The sequence below is a fragment of the Engystomops pustulosus genome, chromosome 9, assembly GCF_040894005.1.
Source record: "Engystomops pustulosus chromosome 9, aEngPut4.maternal, whole genome shotgun sequence".
NCBI lineage: Eukaryota > Metazoa > Chordata > Amphibia > Anura > Leptodactylidae > Engystomops > Engystomops pustulosus.
In genome coordinates, this window is record NC_092419.1 from 27,474,868 (window position 1) to 27,487,402 (window position 12,535).

The 12,535-nt window shown below is 41.0% G+C and overlaps 1 protein-coding gene across 1 annotated transcript; it reads left to right on the forward strand.

Annotated features, from left to right (window-relative positions):
* The first annotated feature begins 2,393 nt into the window (after positions 1-2,393).
* Positions 2,394-5,606, forward strand: LOC140077036 (C5a anaphylatoxin chemotactic receptor 1-like). The gene is made up of 2 exons (XM_072123883.1): positions 2,394-2,623; positions 4,280-5,606. The coding sequence occupies exon 2, from the start codon at positions 4,327-4,329 to the stop codon at positions 5,356-5,358; it is 1,032 nt and encodes a 343-aa protein (XP_071979984.1). The 5' UTR covers positions 2,394-2,623; positions 4,280-4,326; the 3' UTR covers positions 5,359-5,606.
* Positions 5,607-12,535: the final 6,929 nt, after the last annotated feature.

Sequence of the window (12,535 nt, forward strand, 5' to 3'; positions counted from 1 at the left end):
TTGTTCTCGTACCTGATATACAGCTCCGAGTCATATAGGCCGAATCCCCCTTGGCCTGGGTCCAGCGGCTCCTCCCTACGTCCCATGCCTCTTCTCATCGCTCAGCACATGTGACCAGAGTGAAGTCTTCTAAGGTCCCTTACCACCTAAATCTACCCAAAGGGCTTATTTACTAAAGGCCCACGGCCACACTTTCAATGGTTTTTCCGACGTTTTCGGGATTCGCGCCGCTTTGACAGATATTTAACTGGGGATTGTGGCGGGGCAGAAATCAAGGTTTGGGTGGTCGGACAATCCGACTGATTCGGACTGAGCGCAGGAATTTAACTAAATAGCGTTGCAAGACAATGTACTTACATGCACCAGGAAGAAGAAGGTGAACTCCGGTGGACCGCGGGGAAGCGACACATGCCCGATATTAGGTGCACGATCTTAGTGAATCGCAGCAGAGTGTATTATAGACGGACAATGCACTTTCGGGGAACGTGTCAGATTTTTGTCGAACTTACTCATTATTAAAGGCAGCAAACCCAGATTTTAATTCAAAACTTTTGGTTGAGCTGCACTTAGAGACGGAATACATTTTGACTCCCTACATAGTAATTGTCGTGTAAGAGAACTGTCTCTTAACGTTTTGTGAACATGATCAATTCCTCTAACTACCAGTAGGTCGTCAGTCTCTTCAACCTTAGTCTTTTTTGTTGATAGAATCCCATTATCATGTTCCCTTGTAGATGTTTTAAGTTTGCTCGTGATTATACCCACGTAAATTTTGAGACATAGTAGATTATACCTACTGTGGGGAGCAATCAATGGGCCATATGATGTCAAATAGCTTCTGCCCAACAGAGTCAACGAATGTATTGCAAGTAGCTTGGTTTGGACATTGGATGCATGGTCATGTGTGGGTTCATGGTGACTATTTACCAAATTGTTCCTCACATTTTTTGGCTCACTTGGATGCAATCCTAGGATGAGAGGGCATCATTTGTTTGAATTTTGGATCGGTCATTGTCTCTCTTTCATCATACTCCTATTTTGGAAAGTTGTGATGTACCTTGGTATCTATTTCTTTGGATTGGTTGTATCAGAGCTTTTCAATCTGTGGACCTAGCCCGTCTCTGGATACATCTCCTGGAGTATTCTCTTTCCTGGAATGGTGTCTTCAAGTCCTCAGCCTGTTCCTCAAAATCCAGAGGGATTAAGCAATATAACTTGTAGAGGGTGGGTGGGCCAAGGAGACAAGTAAAGAAGAATTAACAGATAAGTCCTTCTGGTACACATCAGTTGGCGAAAAACCTTCCTTATCACGCAGAAAATCTATATTATGCAAATTGACACCACATGTTAATTTCATTTTCCAGCTGTGGTTATTAAGCTGGTCCAAAAACATAGTTAGTTGGTCCACTGTGCCCAGCCAGATGAGGAAGATGTCATCAATGTAACCGGATATGGAGACTGCTCCATCATCTGACCAGAACAGGTCCTAATCCCACAGCCACTGGAACAGATTAGCACATACATGCTGCCCCCATTGCTGTATCCGGGAGCTGCAAGTAAAAGGACCTATAAAATGTAATTTTGAAACTGTTTGTATATGACCTATCCTTATTTGAGATATTCTTCGGATTAATTGCAAAAATAATAGGGGATTCAATTGGAGGATAACCATATTCTTCTCACCTGTGATGATGATTCCTCATTTATATCAATCTGCCATGTGGACATCATAAGAGCGACTGGATATTTTCTGTGCATGTCCACATGCACTGCTGTTCTGCTGTTACTTGAGTTTGTGCAATTTTTCTACATTCCATGGGTCCTTTTACCAGTATCTCTAGGGCACAGTAATGGGGGCAGCTTGCGCTCCCTCATATGCTAATCTGTTCCTGGGGCCGTGGGAGAGGGACCTATTCCAGTCACGTCTCAACGTCCCAAGTCCTTTTTTGGGCCGGTTGGTTACATTGATGACATCATCATCTGGCACGGCACCATGGACCAACTAACTTAGTTTTTCGACCAGCTTAATAACAACAGCTGGAATATTAAATTACCCTGTTGTGTCAATTTGGATAATATGGACTTTGTGGATGTCTCAGTCAAGCGTGATAAAGATCCATTAATTATTTTTTACGTGCCTCCTCTACAATTACAGTATAGTCTCTGCATACACCATCGTAATACATGGTTATTCCTATGCTTTACTTTTTCGATTTTAATAATCTTGTCACATGTTCTAAATCTTCACGAGAAGTTCCCTTTTTGGTAAAAGTTTGTACAAGATTAAAAAAAACACATCTATTTTCTATCTAAAACATGACTAACTGGGGTCACATAAAGGGTGTAGCGTGGCATCCGCAATGATTTCACTGGAATTGAGCGACAATATCAGATACCGTCCATGGACCGGTGGGGTGGGGGTGTAATTTCTCGTTGAATGTTGATTTCTCATACAAGTTGATTTGCTATGAAGGTACAGAGGTAATTGTACAATATCCTATTATCAACGTGCACATGATGTTATCTAGGACCAAATCGTACATAAGCTCTCGCTGTCAGGAGCCAAAAACAAAATCTTACATGAAAAGTCAGATGTCACTGGGGAACTAAAGCTTAGACACAGGTAAGCAAGAAAATATCTATTTTCTGTAGATACTGTATATGGTATATTTTGTACAGTGATCGTCATCGCTCACTGCAGTGATACAAACAGAATTTGAAATATAGGTAATTTCTTACATAATCGGCAGTATATCTATAGAAATATACAGTATGTATACATATACGTACAAGATGTCCCAACTGAAAACCACTTGATTATTTTCTCCTGCGTTAAGTTTTAGTTTTGTGATTGCCTTGTTAAAATCTTTAATAAACTTTAATACGAAAAAAAAAAAAAGAATTACAAGATGTCATTTATAGACGGAAACCTAAATTTAGGCAATAGAAATATTTACCACGTTCTATTCAAAAACAGAAGCTGAGCACCAGAAGTCGGATACTTAAAGCGACCCAGTAACAAGTAATGTGGTGACACGTTCCAATAGTCTATGCTATGCTGATTTTAAAAATTCCTATTCCGGCGTTCTGAAGCATTTCAGTATAAAACTTTATTTCACATTACCTGTCTCTCTGCCAGCAGGGTGTGGTGAGTCCCTGGGGGCAGCTGCAACAGTCTGTGTCTCAGTCTCCTCTCCTCCACACTCATCCAGCTCTCTGCCCTCTTCCTGCCATGTACATTGAGGTGGAAGGGGAGAGAGGGGGATGGCGTGTAGGAGAGGAAGAATGCATGAAGAGTATGAGATATAGACACATAAAAGCTGCAGCTGCCCCCCCTCCACCACCCATGGGACTCATCACATGCTGTTGGCAGGGAGCCGGGTAATGTGAAATAAAGTTTTATAAAGTCCTGAAATTATTAATGTTGCTTACAAAAGGTATTTTTAAAATCAGCATTGCCTAGACTTTTGGAAGCTTTCATCATTTGAAAATGACATTCTTGGTGACAGGTTTGCTTTAAAATGCTGTTATAAGTTTTATTATTTTTTTATTTTTCCATGCTCACCTTGCAACAGACATAACTTCAAAAAATGTTTTTATCTGACATGGGAATAATGCGGAAATTTCCCACTAATTAGGACGAGCATTCTTGTCCTGTGTCTCCAATGTGTTCTGTGCTCATGAACTTTTATTTAAAACTGGTAGTAAAGTTTCCCTTTAGCAATGTTTTGGACAATGAGTTGCTCTCGGAAGCTAACTTTAAACTTTTATAGCATTGCATGAACTTTACAGATGGTGGAAGAGTAGAATTACCTACAGAAGAAAGCTCCGCAAAAGGAGATCATTCACATGTGATTGTATCTAGACCAGTGGTTCTCAACCTTTCTAATGCTGTGACCCCGCAATACAGTTGCTCATGTTGCGGTGACCCCAAACCATGCGATTTGCAGTAAAAATGCTATAAAATTGCAGCTCTGATGGCTTTAGGTGACCCCCGGTTTTGGTTGTTTGACCCCCGCTGGGGTCGCGACCCACAGGTTGAGAACCACTGATCTAGACAATAATAAATTAAAATTATAATATGTCCTCGTATGCTTTTAAAGATTGAGATGGAGATACATCTATTTATCAAGGATTTTAGAATTTTTTTAGAAACATTGCACAATGAAGCTACAACATTGGGTGCGACCTTGTGGGAAATGGGGTATGCACAAACAGTTTGCAGTCACCCAGAATGATACCAAAAAAAAAAAAAAACACTTTTTGTCCTGTTTTTCAGGTTTTCAGAGAGACCAAGAATTATCTGGTTGTTCAAAGAGATCAGAGATGAATTCTAGTAATTGGAATAATGTCTATGAAACCGTAACATTGAACTCCACAAGTTTTCCAAAAAATGACAATGACCAATTATCAGCCCCTGATTGGGTTGGCATATTTCTGTACGCCCTGGTGTTCTTACTCGGTGTTCCTGGGAATGGTTTGGTGGTGTGGATAACAGCTTTTGATATAAAACGTTCAGTGAACACTATATGGTTCCTCAATCTGGCAGTGGCCGACCTCCTGTGCTGCCTATCTGTGCCAATCAATATCACGACTATAACATTGAGATATTGGCCCCTGGGCCTCTTCTGCAAGGTAATCCTTTCCATTGTTTCAATCACCATGTACACCAGCATCCTCCTCCTGACTATGATCAGTATTGATCGATGTGTCTTGGTGATCAAACCTGTTTGGTGCCAGAACAAGAGGACTCTGGGAAAGGCGTATGTGGCTTGTGCAGTTATATGGATCCTGGCCATTGTCTTCAACAGCCCGTCCTTCATTTTCTGGGGCATCCGTAAATCCGAAGGTAAAGAAGAATGTAAGTACGACTATGAAATCAGAGGTGAAGGTAAACAAAGGACGGAAAACTCCATTACCATATCTCGCCTACTAATTGGCTTCATCCTTCCATTTCTTGTCCTTGTCACCTGCTACACCATACTAATAATACGAGTGAGAAACCGATTTACAAAGACCACCAAGATAATGAAAGTCGTCCTTGTAGTCATCACCGGCTTCTTCATTTGTTGGCTTCCTTACCATGTGACTGGAATGATCGCTGCTTTAAGTCCAAACAACTCATGGTTGTTAACACACAAATCTACTATTGATGAAATATTTATCGCCATCGCTTTCATGAACAATTGTATTAACCCCATCATCTACGTGCTGATGGGTCAGGACTTGAAAAGTAAAATGACAAAATCAATAAGTACGGTTCTAAGAAACGCCCTGGTAGAAGAAGCAAGTCAGTCACGAGACACGAGGAAGAAAAAGTCAACAGTAGGATACAGGAATTCAGAAACTTCTGTATAATATAATGTAACATGATATAAAAGGGGTTGTCCAGGGAATGGAAAAGTTGTTTTTTCATTGCCTTTCAACACCAAAAATGTTACAAATGCAACTTCTGATTGTAAAAAAAAAATGAACACTGGAAAAAGTTTTGTTAAGTTTCGTTTCTAAAGACACTCCCTGAATGCACAGGTTCCAGGACGAGCATAAAGTTAGTTAGAGTTGTCCTCACAACCTCTGGTATGGCACAACACTCGCCCACAACCAGGGCTGGCGCTTGGGGTAGGCAAAGGTGGCAATTGCCCAGGGCCCCCTGAAAGGGGAGAATCTCTTCTTTCAAATGAATCTTGAATTGTGTTTCTAGGTGCCCTGGATCCAGAGATATTCAGGTTTAAAGTGAGAATATCAGGTGCCATTTTTATATATATAAAAATCACTCCCGACGGCAGTTTAACAGTTAATATATCCGTTTTCCTACATTTTAGAAACACAAATTTAGATTCATATAAAAGAGGAGACTCTCTTCTTTCATAGGAAAAAAGAAGTGAGGTTCTATGTGTCACAGAGCCAGAGATACAGCCCCCTGAAGTGTGTCCCCCCCCTCCAGATTCTTCGCCATCAGGCTGCAGGGAGAATTAGCTGCACACAGGAGCTGCTGCACCTCACAGATAATGGAAATATTCACTTTATATGTTACTACATTTTGAGAAGGGATAATATCAACTAATATTCATGTTTTTAACCCTTCTCTATGCAGAACTATCTAAGAACACACTTTGGGCCACATGTATCAATCGTTTTTTTCTGTTGTTTTTGCGCCTTTTCATTCAGGCGCACCGTTTTTGCGCCATTTTTGCAACTAAACGCCAAACTAGCTGCGCAGCAAAAATAACCAGCTTTCCCTCATTTATCCTAGCAATCCAGATGTTTTGCTGCGCCTAATGATATTCATCACTTGCGACTTTTAATTTAGGCGCAAAAACGGGCGCAAAAACACTCCAACCCGAAGGTGGCGTTAAGTGAGAAGAAAGCACTGAGCCCCTTTGCAGAACAGCTCATTTCTAGCAGCAAAGCTCAGCCAGACACTGCAGACACTAGAACATATAATACAGACATGAGATACTCTGCAGACACTAGAACATATAATACAGTCATTAGATACTCTGCAGACACTAGTACAGATAATACAGACATGAGATACTCTGCAGACACTAGAACATATAATACAGACATGAGATACTCTGCAGACACTAGTACAGATAATACAGACATGAGATACTCTGCAGACACTAGTACAGTTAATACAGACATGAGATACTCTGCAGACAGGAGCTGCAGACTCTATTTACAGTTCATCACCTTCTATTTACAAAACATTCTGCAGAATCCTGAGCTCACAGCAAGAGAGAAGAGAACGTTACAGAATGTTGCACATAGTACTGACAAGTGTCCCCCATGTAATTCTGCACAGTATCACCAGTGTGTCTGAGGGGGATACTGTGTAGAATTACAGGGGTGCAGCAGGAGACCAGCACTGGGGGATCCCCTCCAGGAGAAGCCCCTGCAGAGGAGGTCACTGGGTGCTGGGTGTCACACACCTGGGTGCTGCTGTGAGGGTTATCTTCATGCTGGGCTGTGGGAGAAGCAGAGAGGAGCTTGTAGCAGGATCACATGTAAGTGCCTGAATCTAACACTGCGCCAAAATTGCGCCTAAACTGTGTTAAAGTTAATTGATTAATAAGAGGCAGAAAATTAACTTATCACAGATGGTTGTAGCTTGTGATAATTCTGGAAAACAGTGCGCCAGAATTTAGGCGCAACTACTACACTTAGGCGCACAAAAGTGATAAATGTGGCCCTTTCTCTCTTATTCCCTTTTATTTTGTGATACTGTTTTAGGAAAGTAGATTTTCTTTATATTCTGGATTTGTACATATTTTAGAGGAAATTTTGAATGTTAATTGCCAAATGCATGGCCTGGTTGTCTGCTTTCAAAATTCTATAGGTTTTATGGCGCCTTTACTTTTTATTCTGTTTTATTGATATATTTTGCAGGTTGTGACTGTCTAAAAATGTCTAGCTGAAAAGCAGATATCTAGTTATTACAGTTTTAGTGATATTATGTGAACATATCAATATGGGACATTTGTGAACTGTACAAATGTCCACGTATTACATTTAGGAGATGTGAAGGTAAACATTTTCTGTTTGGATCAAATTTTTTGCCATCAAAGTCAAATTTTAAGTATTTTTAATAAAATGTTTCAATTTGAATCAAAATTGCATGAAGGCGCCAATTTCTATAAAATCCTTGATGCAATTTTGAAAATGGGGCAAGTGTCTGCTTTCAGAAAATATCGGTCCCTCTCCCCAATGGGCCTCACAGTCTAATCAACCTACTAGTAATTTTTTGGAGTGTAGGAGGACCCGGAGGAATCCCACGCAGACACACGCATACAAAATCTTTGCAGATGTTGACCAGCGCTGTAAGGCTGTAGTGCTAATCACGGAGACACCATGCTGCCCATAAATCTCCCTATCATTTATCTATCTCCTATAAAATTCTCCCATATTACAGTATGTTTTACCATACTAAAGGAGCCTCTTGCTGACTGTGACTGGTCATAAAATAGTTTTATTTTGGGGACCCACTTTTAGTTTTGCCCAGGGCCCCACTTTGTCTAGAACCGGCCCTGCCCACAACCCTGAATGGCTCAAAGACCCCTTTCACTAGCCTCAGTGAAAAAGAATCTTATCAGTACGGTAGGCCACCATCAACTCCTCATTTTATATAAGCGTGGTCCGTAACGGGATTATATCAAGTCAGGAAGTCAGAACTCACAGATGTGGGAATTCGTGGATCGAAATAAAAAAAACTAAACAGGTTAAATTTAATTGCCTTAAGGGCACACTAGATAAACAATACACACAATAGATTCCATTAAGACCAGACATGACCCAATGAATAAGCTCCCATTGAGAGTTATCCATATCTATGTGTACAAGGATGCTAGAACCCATAGAGACACCCTAGCATTACCCGGGTTATATGGATTCCAAATATGTATTTGGCCTTGGGCTGGGATGGATCATAACTCCATAGCTGTCCACAACTGACATAATGGTCATTTAAGCACAAGGGATTTCTATGATCCTTTGTCTAAAATTTGGAGGGAACTCCAAATTTAGAGTTGCCAGGACTATGGAGGTTTTAGTTGATAGCCACCCCCTACAGAGCTAGAGACTCTATTAAGTCTTTGAAGTGGGACCTTCCAGAGATTTATTTAGTTATTTAAAGGGAACCTACCACCACGAATCTACCTATAAAGGTAGATCTGGTGGTAGGTGGATGTAAGGGACGTGAGGATAGCTCTTTTTAGAGCTAATCCTCACGTCCCCGCTAACTTTTGGGAAACTTTATTGACCTAATATGTAAATTCCATTATGCGGCTACTGGGGCGTGGAGTAGCCGGCACGAGGTTACACAGCGCGGCTACTCCACACCCCAGTAGCCACATTACTCCCCCTACCCTGTTGTGTGCGGCGCGCAGCTCCTCGTAGCTGCGTGCCCCCGTCCGACAAGCCGGCTACTGCGCATGCGCAGTAACTCCGGCCTCGGAGCTGGGACTGCTTAGCCGGCGTTCTGCGCATGCGCAGCACGCCATCATGACGGACGAGGGCGCGCAGCTACGAGGAGCTGCGCCCCGCACACAACAGGGTAGGAGGAGTAATGTGGCTACTGGGGCGTGGAGTAGCCGCGCTGTGTAGCCTCGTGCTCGGCTACTCCACGCCCCAGTAGCCGCATAACGAAATTTACATATTAGGTCAATAAAGTTTCCCAAAAGTTAGCCGGGACGTGAGGATTAGCTCTATAAAGAGCTATCCTCACGTCCCTTACATCCACCTACCACCCGATCTACCTTTATAGGTAGATTCGTGGTGGTAGGTTCCCTTTAAGATAAGGCTAGGAAGAAGTGAGGGATATTGATGCCCTGATGAACAAGACAAAATCCCTTGTACGTGTATATTCCTTTATCATAATCCATCAAAAACATTTTGTATAACAGTCTTCAAGAGTTTCTCTCTCCTTAATTGTATATATTGTCCTTCATGTCTTATTTTCTTTTGCTTAAAATTCAATAAATTCTTTGAGACTAAAAACAAACTATCAAACAATACTGGACTGGACAGAATTCATGAACAGATGAAACAACCTAAATCCTCATGATAGAATCCCTTTAAGGAAAGATTGACAAAATCAGCAAATGTGGTCACCGATTGCAGCCACATACATCTCCATGGATGGTTGTTGTGCAATTTTTTGTCGAATGCAGACAAGTTTTTCTCATGTAGAACAACATAGAAGCAATGTTGATTTTTTTTTATGAAGATACGCAGGCAATTGTACAAGTATGTCATTATATAAGTTGTACCACCCATTAACACCCATAAATGTAGTTTTTCTTAATTTTAATATTGTGGAGGAGGGATGAAGGTTATGAGATTATTGTGTGGAACATTTTTCTAATGTAGTTTATTGATCTTTGCTTAATTATATGAAATAAGATGTAAGGTTTCCCTTTAGCAATGCTCTAACAGAGTGTTTCTATGGGAAGTCTATATTTAAACATGTCAAGGTAGAATAACCTACACAAGTCAGCTCTATAACCTTTCTATGGCCACACAATACATATAACATAACTTAAACCAGTCAATGAATATAATATGATAGACCACATACTTTTCCAGGAAGGTCACATCCCAGGAAGGTCACACCCTGGAAAATGGATTTAAAACCCTTATTACATGTGATCAGAGACAATTTTTTACTCCCCTTTGTGTGGTCCGCAGGGCATATGCTATTATTCATATTGTAGCATTTATGGTGCATGGGCTTTTGTTCTTTACACATTCTACAATTGCCCCAGATGCCCCGACCCAGGTAACCACCAGAACAGTTTAGCAGTTTGTAAGTTACAATATTTTGTCCCTGTGGATATATGCCCCTTGTGGATATCGACAACTACACATTGGACCTTGCACAACCCAAAAACAATTTATATCAAACATATGCCGACACACAATATGGAGATTCATGTGATACAAAGGGAAAAGAGGACTGTCACACGGCAAATATAATACAAAATAAGTAAATTTTTATTAAAGCAAAACTTGCCTCAAATAGGGAATTCGTGGACGCAATAAAAACAATTGAAAATGTACCGAGTACTTATATCATACACATAGTTGGCCAAACCTATGAGTTTGACCAACAAAGCACCTCCTCTAACAATGGATAGTATCCAAACCACCCCTAATATTGAATACATATAATAAATACCAAACAGAATACCAATATGTAAGTCACATCAATCCATACATTAAAGATATTCCACAAAGATTATTAAGCATAAAGGATGCAGGACACTAAAACTAAAGTGTTCTCATCCATTACAAATCAGTATAGTAGTGAGGTACACCAGTCAATGTAAGGATAGTAGGTCTTCAGGCTGGTTAAGTAGTGTTAAAGATATTACACTGGACTCAGACGCCATTTTACATATTGTCGGACATTTTAAAGATTCAGCATTATTTCACATAACTTTGTGAAATAATAACTAAGTTTGGGTGTTTCCCTCCTGCAAACAAAGACTTAGTGCTCACTAGCACCACCTAGAGGAAGGTATCCAGGTGGACATCTGGACATTTGGTTTATGTGAAGTTTCAGTATTTGCATGTAGCCAATAGTATTAGACTCCTTTGTGTGCTTACATCCAATAGTGTTACATTTCCTGGGTGAGAATACCCAATTATAGTTGCTGCTTTCCTAATTACACGCCTTATGTAAAGTGCCTTATGGTTTTCTATAAATGTCCGTCCCTCAATAAACTTATTAGTCTTGTTGCTAACTTCCTGCAAGGACAGGTCTTGTCTTTTCATTCAAGTTAGTCAATTCCAGCGCTGGACACAGACTCATTTAATTTGAAAGTCACCTTACAATGATTGGGGGTTTGAGCCCCAGATATAAATCTATAAGAAGTGGCGTCTCCTGGTTGGGCATACTTTTATGGACATCTAGCCATCGAGATGACCTCCGCAAGAGTCCAGGCGGCCAGTGACCAGAACTGACAATGAGCGCTCGTCGGGGTAAGTCAAGTCTATTTTTGTCTACCTTGACTGTAGTTCTGTTTCACTGGCTGAAAGGGACTGGGTAAGGTCATCTCCTTGTGTGATATTATGTACTTTGCCTTATATGTCCATATATAATAGTATGTTCACTTTATGTGATAAAGGATCACTTGTACGGTGACCGACAGAGACTGGACGTGACAATGTATGTTGTAGAAAAAGGTCTGCAGTGCCCTCTTGTGGATTGTTGAGATAGTTCAGAAAGTTTGTGATGGTGGAGATTTTCGTTTATGTAAGCGCGGATAGAATCTGGAAGTTTGCAGAGACAAATTCTGGCCAAATTTACGTATCCTCGGGATTGATGCGGCCCCGTGATGCGGAAAATACAGTAGAGGCAGGAAGGACACTGACGGGAATTTTACAGTTGAGCGTAATCTCCTTGATTTCTGAAGTATTGTGTGAAGGTCTCTAATTTGTACTTACTGATAGGTAGTGGGGTAGTCTGGAGCTGTATGTACGGAGGATGTCTATAGCCCTTGAACAAAATCAGGTATTCCACAGATTCCACAAAATGGGTAGTGAGCAAAGTAAGACTGTAGCTGGACACTGCAGACCTAAAAAGATGACTGACATAGTTTCACACAGGAAAGGTAAAGAGTGGGTAAAAGGAAGTTATGAGGTTTTGAAGTTTTTGGGTATGTTAGATGATTCCCTGAGTGTGCAGAGGTAGGAGACAGCACTTGATGAGAATGGTGGCTGGCTCAAAGACAAAAAGTGGCACACCCAGGCAGAAGGTTGTTTTGATGTAAGTAGAGAGTTAATGACAAAGGAAAGTGGATGGGGTTGATTACTGGAGACTTAGACCAGTGACTACGGACGGACCAGAGCAGAGGGACAGGAATCCTAGAGAGTGCTCATTTAAAAAAAAAAAAAAAAAAATCTTTTGGAATGCAACCAGCACCCTCTTAGACTCCACCCCCGTATCTGGGGGTTAGAGAAGATGACACGCCCTACCATCTTTTAGTGGTGGCCATCTTAAGACAGTATATTCCCTTCAAGTCCCTGAAAG

Coding starts and splice junctions, on each gene's coding strand:
- LOC140077036 (XM_072123883.1), top strand. CDS start 4,327: ATGAATTCTAGTAATTGGAATAATGTCTATGAAACCGTAACATTGAAC.